At 38.4% G+C, this 23,636-nt stretch overlaps 1 protein-coding gene across 1 annotated transcript in view; it reads right to left on the reverse strand.

The window, feature by feature from the left end:
* The window catches only part of LRRC69 (leucine rich repeat containing 69), a 106,588-nt gene that overhangs the window by 69,635 nt on the left and 13,317 nt on the right, over positions 1 to 23,636 (reverse strand). Inside the window, exon 2 of the mRNA XM_078071666.1 lies at positions 1,364 to 1,490. Within this exon, the coding sequence (XP_077927792.1) occupies positions 1,364 to 1,490 (127 nt within the window). The remainder of the gene's footprint in view (positions 1 to 1,363; positions 1,491 to 23,636) is intronic.

Genomic DNA, 23,636 nt, shown 5'->3' on the forward strand with positions numbered 1-23,636 from the left:
AATATTGGCCTATCTTGGGACACAAGTCTAGCCCCGGCCCAGTCTGGCTCTGGTCAGGGGCACTGGGTCATGTAATACATGCTGGATAGTGCTCAACTCCCTGATACCAAACTACTTCTGCTCTTGGATAATAAGGACACAACATAAAACATATTCTGTGTCACTCACATGGGCTTTTCAAAGTTCAACAGCCCAAAACCAAGAAATACAGAAACTACAGACATCCAAGGGCACTGTACACAGGTTACATATATTTTATAAACCTCAAATTTAAGGACACATGAGAAAAAAATTTTCTTTATGGAAACCTAAATTAGCATTAATTAGATTGCTTAATATTATTTATATAAGTTGGGTTTTACCTAAGTTTGTCCCCTCAATATGGTTTATAAAATAGTTTATAAAATTGTGTTTGTTTTCAGGCCCTTAATTTTTTTCTTGTGTAAACTGTTTTCCTCCTAAGTAAACTGTAATTGAACCCTTAATCTATGGCTTTGCATATATAATGTGCATAACCATCAATAAGTGTTTGTTACAGTTCTTATTTTGAAAAAATATTTCTCCAAGATACATGATTTAAGATTTTAAAATAAAGAGATCATACTAAGTCTATTTGTGCTATTTGCCAAATACTCCTCTAACTTATCACCCCATGCAGTGATATCCTTAATAAATGCTGCTTGATGGTGACAGTGATTATATCTAGCACCCATGTCTCAAAAGTTCACATAACATATCTTTAGTTTTACTAATAGAGGCAAAGACATAGAATGATGAGGTGCTGTACGTGAGTCAATGAAGCTATAAAAATCACCTAGATCTTTGTCATGTGTTTTGTCCTTAAGCCCGCTCTACCTATATTAAATAGGAAGAATGTCCTGTTGAACGGAGAAGTTATAAGTTGAAAAGAAACACCAAAAAAAATGCCAATTATTGGATCTCATATTTTTTCTTTCAAATTCTCCTGATTTTAAACTTAGCATCTTGATCAGATATTGTAGCTTAATATTGAGATAATAAAAAGTGTAAAGAACAAGAAGAGCTTTTCTTGATTTGATTTTCAACCACTTTCCTCTCAGGCACAGGGAAAGGGCCTCCAGATTCAAGAGTCAAAATGTACACTGATTCTGAAAAGGGAAAATTCACTAATACTAACTTGTTTTCTTAGGTCCACATTAGAGATATATATAATACAATGGTTGAAAAAAAAAGTCCCCCAAATTCCTTAATTTCAAGAATAGTGTATAAATATCTGCAACAAAAAAAGATTAAAAGGTAAAATTTCTTTTTTTACTTTTTTACTTGTTCAATATAAGAAGATTAAGTTTGATCCCATAATGTTGCTCTTCTTGGACTAACTTACCACATGCTTCAGATGCAAATTTACAAATCTTATTTCCAAATAAATGAAGCTTCTTCAGGGATGTAAGGTATTTCATCTCTTCTGGAATTTCTTCCAAAAGGTTGTTTCCCAGATTTAGTACTATCAACTGTAAACATATAGAAATTTAATGAACTCATGCATTATTCACCTTCAAATGAGATGAAGAAATCATTAAGAACTTTTGTTGATAACTTTACACCTAGAGGAGTTAAAAAGAGGAACAAATGAATCCTAAAGCCAGTAGCAGAAGAGAAATAATAAATATTAGAGCAGAAATCAATGATACAGAAACAACAACAACAACAACCCAGTAGAACAGATCATGAAACCAGAGCTGGTTCTTTGAAAAAGATTAATAAAATTGATAAACCCCTAACCAGTATTTATCAAAAAGAAAAGAGAAAGGACCCAAATAAATTAAATCACGAATGAGAGAGGAGGGATCACAACCAACGCCACAGAAAAATTCTATGCCAACAAACTGGGCAATCTGGAAGAAATGGACAAATTCCTAGAAACATATAAACCACCAAAACTGAAAGAGGGAGAAATAGAAAACTTGAACAGACTGATAACCAGCAATAAAATTGAATCAGTAATCAAATCTCCCAACAAAAGTCCAGGGCAGGATGGCTTCCCAGGGGAATTCTACCAAACATTTAAAGAAGAGTTAAAATTCTTCTGAAACTGTTCGAAAAAATAGAAATGGAAGGAAAACTTCCAAACTTATTCTATGAGGCCAGCATTACCTTGATCTTAAAACCAGACAAAGACTCCACTAAAAAAGAGAACTACAGGCCAATATGCCTGATTAACATAGATGCAAAAATCCTCAACAAAATACTCGCAAATTGAATCCAACAGTACATTAAAAGAATCATTCACCACGATTAAGTGGGATTTACTCCTGGGTTTCAAGGGTGGTTCAATATTCACAAATCAATCAGCATGATACACCACATTAATAAAAGAATGAATAAAGGCGCCTGGGTGACTCAGTTGTTAAGCATCTGCCTTCGGCTCATGTCATGATCCCAGGGTCCTGGGATTGAGTCCCACATCGGGCTCCCTGCTCGGCGGGTAGCCTGCTCCCTCTCCCACTCCCCCTGCTTGTGTTCCTGCTCTCACTATCTCTGTCTCTGTCAATTAAATAAATAAAATCTTTTTTTAAAAAATAAAAGAGGGGTGCCTGGGTGGCTCAGTCGTCAAGCATCTGCCTTCGGCTCAGGTCGTGGTCCCAAGGTCCTGGGATTGAGCCCCGCATCGGGCTCCCAGCTCCGCGCAAGGCCTGCTTCTTCTTCTTCCACTCCCCCTGCTTGTGTTCCTGCTCTCGCTATCTCTCTCTGTCAAATAAATAAATAAAATCTTTAAAAATAAAAAAATAAAAGAATGGATAAGAACCATATGATCCTCTCAATAGATGCAGAAAAAGCATTTGATAAGTACAGCATCCACTCTTGATAAAAACCTTCCACAAAGTAGGGATAGAAGGAACATACCTCAAAATCATAAGAGCTGTATATAAAAGACCCACAGTTAATACCAAACTCAACAGGGAAAAACTGAGAGCTTTTCTCCTAAGGTCAGGAACACGACAGTGATGTCCATTCTTACCACTATTAAAATAGTATTAACATCAGCAATCAAATAACAAAAAGAAATAAAAGGCATCCAAATTGGCAAAGAAGAAGTCACTATTTGCAGAAGACATGATACTCTATGTAGAAAACCAGAAAGACTCCACCAAAAAATTGCTAGAACTGATACATGAATTCAGTAAAGTCTCAGGATACAAAATCAACATACAAAAATCTGTTGCATTTCTCTACACCAATAATGAAGCAACCGAAAGAGAAATCAAGGAATCAATCCCATTTACAATAGCATCAAAAACCTTAAGATACCTATGAATAAGCCTAACCAAAGAAGTAAAAGATATGTACTCCAAAAACTATAAAACACTTCTGAAAGAAATTGAAGATGAGACAAAGAAATGGGAAAACATTCCATGCTCATGGATTGGAAGAACAAATATTGTAAAAATGTCTATACTACCCAAAGCAATCTACACGTTTAATGCAATCCCTATCAAAATACCACCAGCATTTTAAAATTTGTATGGAACCACAGAAGACCCGAATAGCCAAAGGAATCTTAAAAAAGAAAAGCAAGGCTGGAGGCATAGCAATTCTAGACATGAAGCTATATTACAAAGCTGTGGTGATCAAGACAGTATGGTACTGGCACAAAAACACATAGGTGAATGGAACAGAACAGAAAATGCCAAAGTGGACCCACAAATATATGGTCAACTAATCTTTGACAAAGCAGGAAAGAATATCCAGTGAAAAAAAAGACAGTCTCTTCAACAAATGGTGTTGGGAAAACTGGACAGCCACATGCAAAAGAACATGGACTACTTTCTTACACCATACACAAAAACAAATTCAGAATGGGTGAAAGACCTAAATGTGAGACAGGAAACCATCAAAATCATAGAGGAGAACACATAGAGGTAACCTCTTTGACGTCAGCCGTAGCAACTGCTTACTAGATACATCACATGAGGCAAGGGAAACAAAAGCAAAAATAAACTATTGGGGGTGCCTAGGTGGTGCAGTCGGTTGAGCATCTGATTTTTGGTTTGGGCTCAGGTCATGATCTCAGGATTGTGGGATCGAGCCCTGTGTCAGGCTCCACACTCAGTGCAGTGTGCTTGAGATTCTCTCTTCCTCTCCCTCTCATGCTCTCTCTCTCAAATAAATAAATAAATAAATCTTTAAAAAAAATAAAAAATAAACTATCGGTGGGCACCTGGGTGGCTCAGTTGGTAAAGCGACTGCCTTCGGCTCAGGTCATGATCCTGGAGTCCCGGGATCTAGTCTTGCGTCAGGCTCCCTGCTTAGCAGGAAGTCTGCTTCTCCCTCTGACCTTACCCCCCTGCATGCTCTCTCTTTCTCTTTCATTCTCTCTCTCAAATAAATAAAATCTTTTAAATAAATAAACAAACTATTGGGACTTCATCAAGATAAAAGCTTCTGCATGGTGAAGGAAATAATCAACAAAAATAAAAGGCAGCCTATGGAATGGGAGAAGATATTTGCAAATGACATAACTTGTAAAGGGTTGGTATCCAAAATATATAAAGAACTTATGAAACTCAACACCCAAAAAAACAAAAAATCCAGGTAAAAAATGGGGAGAAGACATTAATAGACATTTTTTCAAAGAAGACATACAGGGGCGCCTGGGTGGCTCAGTCGTTAAGCGTCTGCCTTCGACTCAGGTCATGATCCCAGGGTCCTGGGATCGAGCCCCACATCGGGCTCCCTGCTCCGCGGGAAGCCTGCTTCTCCCTCTCTCATTCCCCCTGCTTGTGTTCCCTCTCTCGCTGTGTTTCTCTCTGTCAAATAAATAAATAAAATCTTTAAAAAAAAAAACAAAAAAACAAAGAAGACATACAAATGGCTAATAGACACATGAAAAGATGCTCAACATCACTCATCATCAAGGAAATACAAATCAAAACCACAATGAGATACCACCTCACACTAGTCATAATGGCTAAAATTAAAATTAACAAGTCAGGAAACAGCAGATGTTGGTGAGGATGCGAAGAAAGGGGAACCCTCTTAAACTGTTGGTGGGAATGCAAACTGGTGCAGCCACACTGGAAAACAGTATGGAGGTTCCTCAAAAAGTTAAAAATAGTATTACCCTATGACCCAGCAATTGCACTACTAGGTATTTACCCAAAGGGTACACAAATATTGATTCAAAGAGATACATGCACCCTGATGTTTATAACAGCATTATCAACAATAACCAAATTATGGAAAGAGCCCAAATGTCCATTGACTGATAAATGGATAAAGATGTGGCTAAATATACAACATAATATAGTCAGCCATAAAAAAGAATGAAATCTTGCCATTTGTAATGACATGGATGGAGCTAGAGAGTACTATGCTAAGCAAAATAAGTCAGTCAAAAAAGACAAATACCATATGATTTCACTCATATGTGGAATTTAAGAAACAAAACAGATGAACATAGAGGGGAAAAAGAGGCAAACCATAGAGCATACTATTAACTATAGAAAATAAACAGAATTGCTGGAGGGAAGCTGGGTGGGGGGATGAGTTAAATGCATGATGGGTATTAAGGAGGACACCTGTTGTGATGAACACTGGGTATTGTATGTAAGTGATGAATCACTAAATCCTAAACATGAAACTAATATTACAAGGTATGTTAGCTAACTGGAATTTAAATAAAAACTTGGTAGAAAAAAATAAAGTAGTCTTATTAGGTATGCTGCATGAAAAATTAAAATGGTAAGATACAAGAAAAGTGCATGTCAGAATAAAAATATTGGAATGGAAATGACCAATGTTGGGTGGAATGTGGTGAAAATAATGTAGTAATTCAAACCAGGGAAAGGCCAACAAAAGTGACTGCTGTTAAAAATAGCATCATTAGAGGCGCCTGGGTGGCTCAGTTGGTTAAGCGACTGCCTTCGGCTCAGGTCATGATCCTGGAGTCGCGGGATCGAGTCCCGCATCGGGCTCCCTGCTCGGCGGGGAGTCTGCTTCTCCCTCTGACCCTCCCCCCTCTTATGCTCTCTCTCTCATTCTCTCTCTCTCAAATAAATAAATAAAATCTTTAAAAAAAAAAATAGCATCATTATTTTTAGTTATTCTATATAAAATTCTTTCTATTCAAAATTTATGTCTTTGACAATTTCTCATACACATGTGATATTACCTGACAATTTCAACATTAAAATGATTTTTGTAACATGGATTTTAAAAAGAACTTTGTTGAGATCCATGTAACCTAAGAAAATGTCAGCATAATCTTAAACAATTCTTTCACATATATCTAAAATGAACTTTATAAATAAAGTTCATTTGAGCTTCAGGTTCAAACATCTTATGTTAATTAAAGCACAATTTAATTTTTAATAAAGCACTGAACTTCATTAAAATTGTAATGTAAACCATTGAAAAGGCATTTAAAACCACAATTAATGATTCACTCATAATTCACTTGAGCATCCCAAAGAGTATCCTAACGTTGTGACCCATACAATCAAAACCTTTAAGAAGTCGGCAAAGGGCTCATTAACATAAATGTACTCTTAATCCCCTTTATCTATTTCACGCATCCTCCCACTTATCTTGTACACTTATCTTGATGAACACTGAGAAATATATAGAGCGGTTGAATCATACTGTACACCTGAAATTAATGTAACATTGTATGATAATTACACTTGAATTTAAGGGGGGGCGCCTGGGTGGTTCAGTCAGTTAAGCGTCTGCCTTGGGCTCAGGTCATGATCTGAGCCACCCAGGTGCCCCGACCTTATTCTTTTGTAAAGGTGAAGTTAAAATATATTCATGTAGCCATTCTAATGGAAAGACTTAATCCAGAGTCTGTGACTATATTAGTTTCCTATTGGACTATAACAAATTACCACAAATTTAGTAGCTTAAAAGAAGGCAAATTTATTGTCTTATAGTTCTGGAGGTCAGATGAAATTAAATTGGATTCACTGACTTAAAAGTGTTGACTGGACTGTGTTTTTCTGGAGACTCTAGGGGTGAATCTGTTCTCTTACCTTTTCTAGCTTCCAGAAACCGTTCACATTCATTGATTTCTGGCCCTCACTTTCATTTTCAAAACCAGCAAGGACTGGTGAAGTCTCAAATCACAACATCATTCTGATGCTGTCTTCCATATTTAAAGAACCTCATACTCTGATTTCTCTTCAGACTGTATAAATCTTTCATCCTTTGCTAAAGAACCTCACAATTACACAGGGCCTGCACATATTATCCAGGATAATCTCTTCATCTCAAGGTTAGCTGACTATCAACCGTGATTCTATCTGTACCCTTGATTCCTCATTGACATGTAACCTAACATATTCACAGATTATTGGGATTAGGTTGTAGGCATCTTTGGGGGACCATTATATGTCTATAGCAGTGACTATCTGAAATCTCTTTTCCAAAAATCAAGTCAATTTCTTTCTTTTGCCTAAATTTAGTGAGAAATTCATAGCAGTAAACTAGTGCTCGACAAAATCTTTGTGAGTACTAGTGAGAAATACAACAGTTGGGAACTGTGAAAGGTCTGAGATTTTACTCAATTTGCAAGCTAATAGTTAACCTGCCACTATTTCATAGATGCTGGCAGAAAGCATGAGACCTCTGGGCAGGAGACAAAGGTCATTTTATTACCTACAGCAACAGTGTCCAGAATATTGTTATTTTTGCACCAGCAATGCAAAAAAACCAGATGATACCTGGACATGCAATGGATTGTGTTACAGAAGAGAAACCATGAATTTAGGGAACCTGAATCTTTTAGAATAAGCAATAACTGTGCTTGCCCTTTGCTCCAGAGGACACACGATTTCTAATTTCCAAGGCTATCTGCTATATAAATGTCCCCGAAAAGTTAGTTCAGAACAAAGCTAGTCAGTGCCTCTGCCTACAGAGATGTGCAAAAACATGAGAGACTCATGGAGAATTGTCTTCAATGAAAATATGGCAACATATATTTTTAAAGTAAATAACAAAGAACTGAACTTGTGATTTCTCACACTATCAGGGCTTTCCAGGTATTTCTGAGGGCACAACCTCTATAGTGCTTATTTTGCATGCTATGTCATAAGTTTTCATCTATGAGTTACATATATTGTCATTGTGTTTTACAGAATCTAAGGGCATGGCCCAGATATTTGAAGATAACACAGTAATTTAATTTCATGGTATATCAATGGGAAATCACAGGATATAATTAAGCTTGACTATAAAGTAGATTGGGTTTTTTGATGCTTTGAGATATATCCACAAACAAATTATGAAAAAATGCAATCTAAACTGCCCACATAATCATCTATAAGGAAGCAAGTGGGTCAGTATTCATTTGAAAATATGCACTGTATGCCTATTTTGAGCCACCAGTTCTAGATACTAGACACACAGAGGTGAATAAGACTTGTAAGGTCTTGGGACGCCCAAGTGGCTCAGTCGGTTAAGTGGCTGCCTTCAGCTCAGGTCATGATCCTGGGGTCCTGGGATCAAGTCCCACGTGGGGCTCCTTGCTCAGCGGGGAGCCTGCTTCTTCCTCTACCTCTGCTACTCCCCTGCTTATGCTCTCGCTCTGACAAATAAATAAAATCTTAAAAAAAAAAAAGACTTGTAAGGTCTTTACCCTCAAGACACTTACACAGTAACAGTGAGAGAACAGCAATCCAATGAATGAAAAATAAGTGAATGATGATGGGGGAGGAGTAGGGGGGCCCTAAGTTTGTCTCATCCCTTAAATACAACTAGATAGTTATCAAATCATTTTAAACACCCAAGAAATCAATCGGAAGTCTGAGAAAACAAATACTGCAAGTCTACAAGTAGAAAAGCAACCACCTTTTGGAGGATAGGAGGTGCAGAGACTTGAATCCGGTGTGATAAAGCTGAGTATATGGCAGCAGGGAGGAAGCCTGCTTAAGGAGGCTACCACAAAGCATTATAAGCAATGGAGTGAAAAATTAGAACTTTTAGAAGTCTTCTACACTGGGAGACATGCCTGGCTTAAAGGTGCTCAGGTGGTGAGGTGGGGTGGAATCCCAGGTGTGACGCCATGATCTGAGGATCCTCTGGGTCACAAAACAAGTGGTGCCTAAGTGCACCACTGTTCCCAAGCATAGGAGTGTGGAAGTCAGCTGAGAACAGCAAGTCTAGGTGCTGGCTTTCTGCTCTGTGTTGCCATAAACTGTGAACCACTGTGCGGTCGTATGACCACTTTCCTGGGATGGGTCCAGCAAAAGGCAGAAGCGTGGGTTGAACAGTACGAGGTCCCTAAAATTTGGAGTTTTGAAACTTGGTCACGTGCCTGAGATAAAAAAGCTCGGACACAGGCAGGGTGAATACAGAGTTCTGACAGAAACTGGGGAGATGAATGATTGATTGCTCTTCTGTGAAGACTCACCAAAGAGTGGGGGGCATGAATTTTCAGCTCCCAGGCTAGAGAGCTGGGCACCCCCCATATTTATCCTGCCCATCAGTGCTGAAAGCCTTCAGGGAGCAAAACAGCACCACCTAGTGGAGTCCAGAGCCGCTTACATCAAGCCCTGCCTCCCTATGCACTGGAGGTGCATTTCCACTAGGACAAGTCCACCTGAGAATCAGGGGAACAGGACCCATCCCAAGAAGACCAGCACAAACAACTTGCTCGCACCAAAATTACTGATTATATAGAGGGCTGCAAAGCTTCAGCTCTAGGGGAAAATAGTATCTAGTATCCATTGTACTTTTATTCTTTAGGGGTTTTTTTTTTTTAATTTCTTTTTTTTCAATTCTCTTTTTTATTCTTTTTTAAGTTTAATTTATATATATATATTCTATTTTTTTGTTTCCTTTCATCGCATTTTATTTATATATCCTCTTTCTTTCTTTCTTTCTTTCTTTCTTTCTTTCTTTCTATTTTGGTATCTAGTTTCTTTAATAAACAGACTAAAACACACCCAGGATGGGTGATTTGTTGTTTTTGTTGTTGTTGTTTCTTTTTCTTTCTTCTTTTCTTTTCTGGACAAAATGATGAGATGGAGAAATTCACCCAAAAAGAAAGAACAGGAGGTAGTACTCTTAGCCATGGATTTAATCAATACAGATATAAGTAAGATGTCTGAACTAGAATTTAAAACAACAATTATAGGATAGTAGCTGGTCTTGAAAAAGCATAGAAGACTCTAGAGAATCCCTTACTGCAGAGATAAAAGAACTAAAATCTAGTCAGGCCAAAATTTAAAATGCTATTACCGGGCGCCTGGGTGGCTCAGTCGTTAAGCGTCTGCCTTCGGCTCAGGTCATGATCCCAGGGTCTTGGGATCGAGTCCCACATCGGGCTCCCTGCTCGGCAGGAAGCCTGCTTCTCCCTCTCCCTCTCCCCCTGCTTGTGTTCCTGCTCTCGCTATCTCTCTCTCTGTCAAATAAATAAATAAAATCTTTAAAAAAAAATAAAAAAATAAAAAATAAATAAAAAATAAAAAATAAAATGCTATTACCAAGATGCAGTCCCAAGTGGAGGCCATAAAAACAAGAATGAATGAATTAGAAGAGTGAATCAGTGATATAAAATATAAAATTATGGAAAATAGTGAAGCTGAAAAGAAGAGGGAAAGAACACTATTATATCATGAAGGTAGACTTAAAGAACTCAGCAATTCCATAAAGTGAAATAATATTCATGTTATAGGAGTCCCAGAAGAAAGATAGTGGGAAAAAGGGGCAGAAGGTTTATTTGAACAAATTATGCTAAGAACTTCCCTAATCTGGGGAAGGAAACTGGCTTTCAAGTCCAGGAGGCACAGAGAACTCCCCTCAAAATCAACAAAAATTGGTCAACACCATGACGTATTATAGTGAAATTTGCAAATTACAAAGATAAAGTCCTGAAAGTAGCTCGGGACAAGAGGTCCTTAACCTACAAGGGTAGACACATAAGGCTGGCAGCATAGCTGTCCACAGAGACCTGGCAGGCCTGAATGATATACTTAATGTGCTAAATGGGAAAAATATGCAGTCAAGGATACTTCATCCATCAAGGTTGTCATTCAAAATAGAAGGAAAGATAACGAGTTGCCAAGACAAAGAAAAACTAAAGGAATTTGTAAACACTAAACCAGCCCTGCAAGAAATATTAAAGGGGACCCTTTGAGAGTCCAAAAGTAACAAAGACTAGAAAGGAACAGGGATAATCTACAGGAATAGCGACTTTATAGGTAATACAATGGCACTAAATTTGTATCTTTCAATAATTACTCTGAATGTAAATGGACTAAATGCTCCTCCAATCAAAAGACATAGGGTAGCAGAATGGATAAAAAAACAAGACCCAATGATATGCTGCTTACAAGAGACTCCTTTTAGACCCAAAGGCACCTCCAGATTGAAAGTGAGGAGATGGAGAACCATTTATCATGCTAATGGACATCAAAAGAAAGCTGGCATAGCCATCCTTGTATCAGAAAAACTAGATTTTAAACCTAAGACTATAATAAGAGATGAAGAAGGACACTATAGCATAATAAAGGGGTCCATTCAACAAGAAGATCTAACAATTGCAAATATTTATGCCCCTAACTTGGGAGCAGCCAAATATATAAATCAATTAATAACAAACTTAAAGAAACTCATTGATAATATTACAATAATAGTAAGGGCTTTAACACCCCACTCACAGTAATGGACAGATCATCTAAGCAGAAGATCAACAAGGAAACAAGAGCTTTGAATGACACACTGGACCAGATGGACTTCACAGATATACTCAGAGCATTTCATCCTAAAACTGCAGAATACACATTCTTTTTGAGTGCACGTGGAACATTCTCCAGAATAGATTACATACTGGGTCATAAATCAGGTTTCAGCTGTTACAAAAAAAATGGGATCATACCATGCATATTTTCAGACCACAATGCTATGAAACTTGAAGTCAACCACAAGAAAAAATTTGGAATGACCACAAATATATGGAAGTTAAAGAACATCCTACTAAAGAATGAATGGGTCAATCACGAAATTAAAGAAGAATTTAAAAAATACATGGAAGCAAATGAAAATGAAAACACAACAGTCCAAAACCTTTGGGAGGCAGAAAAGGTGGTCCTAAGAGGGAAGTATATAGCAATACAGGCCTTCCTCAAGAAGCAAGAAAAGTCTCAAATACACAACCTAACTTTATAGTTAAAGGACCTGAAAAAAGAACAGCAAATAAAGCCTAAATCTAACAGGAGAAGAGAAATAATAAAGATTAAAGCAAAAATAAATGATATAGGAAAAAAAAAAAAACAGTAGAACAGATCAACAAAACTAGGAGCTTGTTCTTTGAAAGAATTAACAAGATTGATAAACTCCTAGCCAACTTATCAAAAAGAGAAAGGACCCAAATATATAAAATCATGAATGAGAGAGGAGAGATCACAACCAATATAAAATCATGAATGAGAGAGGAGAGATTACAACCAACACCACAAAAGTACAAACAATTATAAGAGAATATTATGAAAAATTCTATGCCAACAAATTGGACAATCTGGAAGAAATGGATAAATTCCTAGAAACATATAAACTACCAAAACTGAAACAGGAAGAAATAGAAAATCTGAACAGATGCATAACCAGCAAAGAAATTGAATTAGTAATGAAAAATCTCCCAACAACCAAGAGTCTAGGACCAGATGGCTTCCCAGGGGAATTCTACCAAACATTTAAAGAATTAATACCTTTTCTTCTGAAACTGTCCCCAAAAATGGATGGAAAACTTCCAAACTCATTCTATGCGGCCAGAATTACCCTGATCTTAAAACCAGACAAAGACGCCACTAAAAAGAATTACAGACGAGTATCCCTGATGAACATGGATGCAAAAATTCTCAACAGGATACTAGCTAATCAGATCCAACAGTACATCAAAAGGATTATTCACCGCAACCAAGTGGGATTTATTCCTGGGCTGCAGGGTGGTTCAACATCCACAAATCAATCAACGTGATACACCACATTCATAAAAGAAAAGATAAGAACCATATGATCCTCTTAATGGATGCAGAATAAGCATTTGACAAAATACAGCATCCTTTCTTGATAAAAACCCTGCCTCAACATCATAAAGGCCATATATGAAAGACCCACAGCTAATATCATCCTCAACAGGGAAAAACTGAGAGCTTTTCCCCTAAGGTCAGGAACATGACAGGGATGTCCATTCTCACCACTGTCGTTCAACATAGTACTGGAAGTCCTAGCCTCAGCAATCAGACAACAAGTAGAAATAGAAGGCATCCAAACTGGCAAAGAAGAAGCCAAACTTTCACTCTTTGCAGACGACATGATGCTCTATGTAGAAAACCCAAAAGACTCCCATCAAAAAATTGCTAGAACTGATACACGAATTCAGCAAAGTTGCAGAATATAAAATCAATGCACAGGAATCTGTTGCATTTCTATATACTAACAATGAAGCAGCAGAAAGAGAAATCAAGGAATTGATCCCATTTACAATTGCACCAAAAACCCTAGGATACCTAGGAATAAGCCTAACCAAAGAGGTAAAAGATCTGTACTCTAAAAACTATAGAACACTTACGAAAGAAATTGAGGAAGACACAAAGAAATGGAAAAACATTCCATGCTCATGGGTTGGAAGAACAAATATTGTTAAAATATCTATGCTACCTAGAGCAATCTACACATTCAAGGCAATCACTATCAAAATACCACCAGCATTTTTACAGAGATGGAACAAATAATCCAGAAATTTGTATGGAACCAGAAAAGACCCTAAATAGCCAAAGTAATGTTGAAAAAGAAAACCAAAGCTGGAGGAATCACAATTCCAGACTTCAAGCTGTATTACAAAGCTATAATCATCAAGACAGTATGGTACTGGCACAAAAACAGACACATAGATCAATGGAACAGAATAGAGAACCCAGAAATGGATTTCAACTCTATGGTCAACTAATCTTCGACAAAGCAGGAAAGAATGTCCAACAGAAAAAAGACAGTCTCTTCAACAAATGGTGTTGGGAAAATTGGACAGCCACATGCAGAAGAACAAAACTGAGCCACTTTCTTACACCATACACAAAAATAAGTTCAGAATGGATGAAAGACCTAAATGTAAGACAGGAAACCATCAAAATCCTTGAGAACACAGGCAGCAACCTCTTTGACTCTGCCATAGCAACTTCTTGCTAGACACATCTCTAAAGGCAAGGGAAACAAAGGCAAAAATGAACTGTTGGGACTTCATCAAGATAAAAAGCTTTTGCACAGCAAAGGAAACAGTCAACAAAACTAAAAGGCAATCTACAGAATGGGAGGAGATATTTGTAAATGACATATTGGATAAAGGGCTAGTATCCCAAATCTATAAAGAACTTATCAAACTCAACACCCAAAAAACAAAAAAATCTAGTCAAGAAATGGACAGAAGATATGAATAGACATTTTTCCAAAGAAGACATATAAATGGGTAATGGACACATGAAAAAATGCTCAACATCACTCATCATCAGGTAAATACAAATCAAAACCACAATGAGATACCACTTCACACTAGTCAGAATGGCTAAAATTAACAACTCAGGAAACGACAGATGTTGGCGAGGTTGCAAAGAAAGGGGAACCCTCCTACACTGTCGGTGGGAATGCAAACTGGTGCAGCCACTCTGGAAAACAGTATGAGGTTCCTCAGAAAGTTAAAAATAAAATTACCCTATGACCCAGTAATTGCACTACTGGGCATTCATCCAAAAGACACAAAATAATGATTCAAAGGGACACATGCATCCCAATGTTTATAGCAGCAATATCCACAACAGCCAAAATACGGAAAGAGCCCAGATGTCCACTGACAGATGAATGGATAAAGAAGATGTGTTGTATATATATACAATGGAATATTACTCAGTCATCAAAAAGGAATGAAATCTTGCTATTTGCAATGACATGGATGGAACTAGAGGGTATTATGCTAAGCGAAGTAAGTCAGAGAAAGATAAATACCATATGATTTCACTCATATGTGGAATTTATTTTTTTAAGATTTTATTTATTTATTTGAGAGCAAGAGAGCACACAAGTGGGGGGAGGGGCAGAGGGCGAAGCAGACCCTGCTGAGGGGGGAGCTCAACTCAGGTCTCGATCCAAGGACTCTGGGATCATGACCTGAGCAGAAGGTAGATGCTTAACAGTCTGAGCCACCCAGGCACCCCCATATGTGGAATTTAAGAAACAAAACAGATGAACATAGAGGAAGGGAAGGAAAAACAAGGTAAAACCAGAGAGGATACAAACCGTAAGAAACTCTTAACTCTAGGGAACAAACTGAGGGTTGCTGGGGGTGGGGGGAATGTGGAGGGGGGATGGGATAATTGGGTGGCGGGCATTAAGGAGGGCACTTGATATAATGAACACTAGGTGTTATATGCAACTGATGAATCACTAAATTCTACCCCTGAAACTAATAATACTCTGTATGTTAACTAAACTTAAATTTAAAAAAAAGAAAAAGAAGTGAATGAAAGTCTAAAAAATAAGAAAATAAGAAAAATATTAGGTAGCATTAAGTGCTCTGTATATAATTAAAATAAGAGATAGTGATTCGCTGATCAGGGAAGCTTGTCTTAGAAGTTGATATTTAAATTGAGATCTGAACGATGATAATAAAAAAGAAATGGCCAAAATAGGGACCTCAAAACTGGAACATTCTTGACATAGTTGAGGAACCAGGAGATGTGGCTGATGCGGCTAAGCATAATGGGTAAACTCAGCAAAACATGGGGTTGCAAAGGTATACTTGGGCCAGATTGTCCATGATTTTGTAAACCAGGGTGAAGGGTTGGGATTTTACTCTAAGTGAAGTGAGAAATGAGTGTAGGGTTTTGAGCAAATGTAGTATTAATTGGTGTATGTCTTATCAGGAGCACTCGGACAGCTGTATACAGAATAGTCTTCAGGGGAGCAAGGGATAGCACACTCTTCAGAGGCATGACTGCAGTGGTCAGGCCAAGAAATCAGGATGGTTTGGGGTAGAATGGTGGTGATGGAGGTGGAAAGAAGTGGATGAGTGTGAGATATGCTCTGGAAGTAGGGCCAGAAGCTTGTGAGATGTAAGAGAAAGAGAGGAGTCTTGTGTAGAATCAAGCTTTGGAGCTTGAACGCCTGAGATGAGGACAATTAGGACAAGGGCAGGCTGGGGGGAAGGACAAGGTATCAAGAGTTCTGTTTTATCCCTATTAAAATTAAGATGCCTTTTAGAACTTGAAGTGGAAATATCAAGTAAGCAGATGTAAATGCAACTCCAGAACTCTCTAACGTGCTCAAGACCAGAGGGTTAAATTTGAGCCTTCCCCAAGAAAAGGTATCCTGTGCAATTGTAAGAGATCACCAAGAGTGAGAGTATGAGGAGAGGATTGAGCCTAGCAGAGAGAAGGAATCGCCAGTGAGGTAGACAGCGAGGGTGGGACACCTGCAGTATCTGGTATAGCAGATCTCCTTTATTGAGACAGTGCTCAATCCTCAGGAACTGGACATTTCCAGCTGAGGACTTTCTACTGCATCCTTCTCTGAAGAATTTCCCTTGGCTTCTAGGACATGCTTTACCTGGAGGTGCCTGGAAAGTTATGCCTCTACTCTATCCTCTCAGGGTGGCCTATATCCCATAGTGAATGCAGAGATGTAATAGCCAGCCCCTTTGCCTCTGTGGCTCAAGGCATGTTCCAGAACTCTGATGGGATAAGGCTAAGGGTAAATTTCTCCTGAAATCAGATTTAACCTTGATTCTTTCCCTGCTCTGTTCTGCTTCCTCACACTTTTATAGGTTTCTCCTGAGAGCACAGCCTCAATAAATTACAAAAATCTATGACTTAGGTTCTCCAAGATACATAGTGTAACAGAAGCCAAGGGGAAAGAAAAGGAAAAGAAAGCTATTTTTTTTTAATTTTTTTTTAAGATTTTATTTATTTGCGAGAGAGAGAATGAGAGACAGAGAGCATGAGAAGGAGGAGGGTCAGAGGGAGAAGCAGACTCCCTGCTGAGCAGGGAGCGTGATGTGGGACTCGATCCCGGGACTCTAGGATCATGACCTGAGCCGAAGGCAGTCGCTTAACCAACTGAGCCACCCAAGCGCCCAAGAAAGCTATTTTTTAAAAGAAGATGCAGGCCATATCCCAGGGGAAAGTTAAGTAAAATAAAAGCATAGATATAACCACTGGATTTAGCAACATGAAAACCATTTGTGACCTTGGCAATAGGGGTGAAGTGTTGGGGAAGAAACTGACTGAAGTGGGCTGGGGAGAAAATGTGGAAAAGTGAAGATAATGGGTAATAGACAATTCTTTTAAGAACTTTGGCTATGAAGAGATCTTAGAAAATTAGCAGGCAGCTGGAGGGTTTTTCTTTGAAAATAAAAATAGTACAGCTTATATTTACATGCTAATGGAAATAATTCTGCAGAGAATGAGAAACTAGTTATATAAGAAGAGGGATCATTTCAGAATCAAAATCCTTTAGAAAATGAGAGAGGATATAGTCCAAAGTGTAAGTGGGTGCTGGCTCTGCATAAGAGTAGGGACTCTTCACTGAGGTTGTAGGAAGGAAGTTGAAGAAAGCACATGCAGATCAGGGCCATGGATGGATTTGGTGATAGAAAGCTGAGGAAGTTTCTGACTGATAGTATCTGTTTGTTTTTTTTCAATGAAATATGAAACAAAACCATCTGCTTGGAGGGGGAGATGTACGAAGTTTGAAGAAATGTAATTTTGAAGAGCAATCTGGGCAAATGTGTTAGGGTGGCTGATAGCCATAGCTGGTTTTCTGATCAAAAGGCTCCAAAGAAGATGTTATAAAATGGATAGATGACCCAGGAAAAGGCACCAGCTTTGGATGACACATTAAATACATGGCCCTTTGGCTAGAAAAGGCTACCATGTGAAATTCTGAGCTCAACACCAAGACTATGACATATAGAAGATGAAGAGGGCTCAACTGAAAATCTCAAGATTTATACGATTCTAAAGTTAAAACTAAGATGAAGTGAATGGAACCAGAATTATTCTTGATAGAGTAAGGTAACTAAAAGAAGATTCATTTATGACCTTTAAATTCATAAAGGTATCCTAAAGACTGTGTGGTTATACTATGACCACTGTCACTATAGCAAATATGTCAGGTTTCAGCCTAGATTATATAAATTATACAGAAGTTCCAGAGACATTATAGCAAGGACTAAATTTCTTTTGAGAAATACCTCAAGATCCAACCTAAATGTTGTATTAATTCAATCATATTTATTATATGGTATTCTGAATGCTAGAGTGACAAGTACACCCACTATCCCTCTCTCTTAGTGCTTACATGTTGGGAGGTGAGACAGACAACAAGTAAACAGGTAATTTCTGTTAGTGTTAGGTGCTTCATATAAAGGAAAAAAACAGGTTAATGGGTTGGAAAGTAACTCTAGGTTGGGGCACCTGGGTGGCACAGTTGGTTAAGCATCTAACTCTTGGTTTCAGCTCAGGTCTGATCTTGGGGTCCTGAAATTGAGCTCCATATCAAGTTCTACACTCAGCATGGAATCTGCTTGAGTTTCTCTCTCCTTCTGCCCCACCCCCGTGCTTGTGCTCTCTCTGTCTCTCTCTGGCTCTCTCTTAAATAAATAAATCTAAAAAGGAAGGAGGAAGGAAGGAAGGAAGGAAGGAAGGAAGGAAGGAAAGGAGGGAGGGAGGGAGGGAGGGAGGGAGGGAGGGAGGGAGGGAGGAAAGAAGGAAGGAAGGAAGGAAAGGAAAGGAAGGAAGGGACTCAAGGCCAGATTGGGTCACTAGAGAACACCTCTCTGGGAAGGTGATGTTTGAGGTGAGCTAACTGGGATGCCTTAACAAGTTGTTTGAGGTGAACTATTTGAGATGCCTTGCCAAGGTTGTTCCAAATGTTATTCCGTTCACAAAGGGTCTCAAAAATACCAGGCATCCAGAAAGAGCACATACAGTGTTTCACTAGTAACACTCTATGGTTATGGATAGTTCCTGAGGGGAGGCCCTTAGTCATATAAGAGACAGCTACTGGATAAGTTTGAAACTTCTGTTACTTCAATAATTATCTATAATGAAGTTTCTGTTGGCATATTCAGAATATAACTCTTCTGTCCTTTGGAAACTAGCATATTGCCATTGATTGAAAGACACCATCTCTACAAAATGGTTTTTCATGGTCCCATGACCAGGGAATTATTGCATCTTAAAATCAGGAAGAACTTGTATAAGTCACCTAGTGCAGCAGCTAAAATGCAAATGGGCAGCCCTCATGTACACACTTGGTAATGGGTAGCTCTTTTATTTCTTAGGAAGTGTTATTTACTTATTTATTCATATTTTTTTGTTTGTCAGCCTCTCTATAACTTCTATCTAATTCTTCCCATGGCAATCATAAAAAAACAGCTTTATTCCCCCTCCTCTCTGCCACATAATAATCTTTCAAATACTTGAAGATTGCTATCATAGTCCCTCTGAATTTGTTCCATTCTTCCTTAACCATTTCCCTCAGGACATAATTTCCAGACCTCTCACTGTCCTGGTCACTCTCTCATTTTTATAAGCACCCCTCTCTGGAAACATGGCGCCTAGGGTGAGACAGGAAATATGATCTCATAGCATAGATGCTGGTGAGACCACAGAATCTCCCTCGGGCAGATGACTGCACTTCTATTAATGCAGCCCAACATGGCATGCACTCTTTCAGCAGCAGGGCATATTATTGTTGCATAATTGATTTTGTGTGTGGCCATAAAAAACCCACTGCCAAAGAGATAACTGTGAAGGAGATAACCCACATCCTGGACTTGTGCAGTTGAATTATTTTCTTAAGTGTAGGAATTTACAGTTACCCCTGCAAAAATTGAATCTTGTTGGTTTTGGCTCAAAAGATCTCTCAAGTTAACGTGATGTTGTCACTCTTGTCACTCTAAATTCAAAGCCTAAAACTGGACAATGTCACTGGGCATACAAGATCTGTTTTTTCCATCCCCACTTTGGTTAATTCACCCACCATTCTTCTAATCCTATCGCCTCTTGTGACCAAACTTTGGAATCACCTAGAACTTCTTTCTCTCTCTACACCCAAATTCAATCAGTCACCACTCTTAGTCTCAAAATTCCTTTTAGATGCATCTTTTTCAGCTGTATCTCATTGCAGTCACCCTAAAACTGGTGATCATTACTGCCTGCCTATAGCATTACATAGCCAAATAATGTAAAGAATCGGATGTGTATAAAGAGTATTTAAATTCCCTTTATCCAGGCCTACTATACTATATATAAGCGGCTGCCTAAATAACCAGTCCACAAGGAATCGCCCTACCCAATAATGTCCTAAATGTTTTCAGTATCCCTATTACATTTTCTGCATCTTGGTATACTTGTCCCAAACAGTGTCTCTCCAGCCCAACTTTTCCTAAATTTGATTTGATTTATTCGATAGGCTTATTCATACCTCTAAGTTACAGCCTGTCTGTGGCCCACCTCAAAATAGATGGATGTGTTTCCTCTTACAGCTTGGATGTGAGGTAGGCATCTCAGTGTCACCAATGCCTCTGGATTATGGAATCCAGGTTTAATGTGTAGCAATCTTTGTATAAATAGGAGAGAAGAGGCCAAGAAATTTGAGAAGAAAAAGTACCGATTGACTTATTAATGATAATACTAATGACTAACACCTAAATAGAATTTTATTTGTGCCAAACACTGTGCCAGGTAGCCTTGTACATTCCTTGTACATGTCGACCTCACAATACCCCTGATTTTACAGAAAAGGGATCTCACATCCAGACTGTGATTTATGGTGAAATAATGTAGCTTCAGTCTATGGCCTATATTCTTAACTTCTACACTACACTGTCTACACTAATGTGCTGCCTATTTTTAAAACAAATTTACTGTTGTGCAGAATGATCATGTATATGCACATACATGCACATATATACATTGATTCACACACACACAATGGAATTGTCTTGTATGCAGTACATAGAATTCTCATTTTGAACATTCTGTTAGTGTTCACACTCTTTAGTCAGTATTGCACAGTGGGCAAAGCACAGGATTTGGAGACCATCTGCTCTGCAATGTACTAGCTTCTTGGGCAAGTCCAATTCCTAAGTGTCAGGGTTTTTTTGGGTTTTTTGTTTGTTTGTTTTTAATGGGGATAGGTGCCTGGCTGGCTCAGTCAGTAGAGCATGCAACTCTTGATCTTAGGGTTGTGAGTTCAAGCCCATGTTGGGGGTAGATATTACTTTAAAAATATGGGGATACTAGTGTCTACTTTTCAGGGCCGTCTTATGGATTACAGACAATAAAGTGCCTGGAAAATAGCAGATACTGTGAAATGTTGACTATAATCTTTTAGATCCAGAAGAAGACCATAGTACAAAATGTTGGACATGCATGGTGCTAGAACTTCAGTAGGTGCTTCATATATATAAGTTGACACTTCCATTCGGTTTTCAAATTTTCCACCTGTTTTAATTTTTTTTTTAATTTCTTCAAATTTTTATTTAAATTCTAGTTAGTTAACATATAGTGTAATATTGGTTTCAGGAGTAGAATTTAGTGATTCATCACTTACATACAACACCCAGTGCTCATCGTAACAAGTGCTGTCCTTAATGCCCATCACCCATTTGGCCCATCCCCACAGCCACCTCCCTCCATCAACCCTCAGCTTCTCTCTCATTAAGAGTCTCATGGTTAAAACTGTTTTCTTCATGATTTCTAACTCATTTTTTCAAACATTTCTAAGTTCAAAGCCACTTTTTAAAGTTGAAATATAATTGGCCTATAATATTTTGTAAGTTTAAGGTGTACAGTGTGTTGATTTGATACATATATATACTGCAGAACAATTACCACCATAACCTTATCTGCCACCTCTATCACATAATTATCATCTCTTTTCTTTTGTGCTAGGAACAATTAAGATCTAGTCTCTTAGCAACTTTGTAGTTTTTAATACAGTTATTATTGACTATAATCACTATGCTGTGCAGGACTTACTTATCTACTAGTTCCTAGTTTGTACCTTTAAACAAGGTAACCCCAATTCCCCCACCCCCCAGCCTCTGGTATGCACCATTCTGTTCTCTCACAGCCAGTTTTCAATAACATTTTCAGAGAAGAGAAAAATTTTGGCCACAGAATAATGACTTCTGTTAACTTGTTAATTTTTTTTATTGTTATGTTAATCCCCATACATTACATCATTAGTTTTAGATATAGTGTTCCATGATTCATTGTTTGTGCATAACACCCAGTGCTCCATGCAGAATGTGCCCTCCTCAATACCCATCACCAGGCTAACCCATCCTCCCAACCCCCTCCCCTCTAGAACCCTCAGTTTGTTTTTCAGAGTCCATCGTCTCTCATGGTTCTTCTCCCCCTCCGATTTCCCCCCCTTCATTCTTCCCCTCCTGCTACATTCTTCTTCTTCTTTTTTTCTTTCTTAACATATATTGCATTATTTGTTTCAGAGGTACAGATCTGAGATTCAACAGTCTTGCACAGTTCACAGCGCTTACCAGACCACATACCCTCCCCAGTGTCCATCACCCAGTCACCCCATCCCTCCCACCCCACCCCCCACTCCAGCAACCCTCAGTTTGTTTCCTGAGATTAAGAATTCCTCATATCAGTGAGGTCATATGATACATGTCTTTCTCTGTTTGACTTATTTCGCTCAGCATAATACCCTCCAGTTCCATCCACATCGTTGCAAATGGCAAGATCTTATTCCTTTTGATGGCTGCATAATATTCCATTGTATATATATACCACTTCTTCTTTATCCATTCATCTGTTGATGGACATCTTGGCTCTTTCCACAGTTTGGCTATTGTGGACATTGCTGCTATAAACATCGGGGTGCACGTAGCCTTTCGGGTCCCTACTTTTGTATCTTTGGGGTAAATACCCAGTAGTGCAATTGCTGGATCATATGGTAGCTCTATTTTCAACTTTTTGAGGAACCTCCATACTGTTTTCCAGAGTGGCTGCACCAGCTTGCATTCCCACCAACAGTGGAGGAGGGTTCCCCTTTCTCTGCATCCCCGCCAACATCTGTCATTTCCTGACTTGTTAATTTTAGCCATTCTGACTGGTGTGAGGTGGTATCTCATTGAGGTTTTGATTTGGATTTCCCTGATGCTGAGCGATATTGAACACTTTTTCATGTGTCTGTTGGCCATTTGGATGTCTTCTTTGGAAAAATGTCTGTTCATGTCTTCTGCCCATTTCTTGATTGGATTCTTTGTTCTTTGGGTGTTGAGTTTGATGAGTTCTTTATAGATTTTGGATACTAGCCCTTTATCTGATATGTCATTTGCAAATATCTTCTCCCATTCTGTCAGTTGTCTTTTGGTTTTGTTGACTGTTTCCTTTGCTTTGCAAAAGCTTTTTATCTTGATGAAGTCCCAATAGTTCATTTTTGCCCTTGCTTCCCTTGCCTTTGGCGATGTGTCTAGGAAGAAGTTGCTGCGGCTGAGGTCGAAGAGCTTGCTGCCTGTGTTCTCCTTTAGGATTTTGATGGACTCCTGTCTCACATTGAGGTCTTTCAACCATTTGGAGTCTATTTTTGTGTGTGGTGTAAGGAAATGGTCCAGTTTCATTCTTCTGCATGTGGCT

Source organism: Halichoerus grypus, chromosome 5, assembly GCF_964656455.1.
Source record: "Halichoerus grypus chromosome 5, mHalGry1.hap1.1, whole genome shotgun sequence".
NCBI classification, from domain to species: domain Eukaryota; kingdom Metazoa; phylum Chordata; class Mammalia; order Carnivora; family Phocidae; genus Halichoerus; species Halichoerus grypus.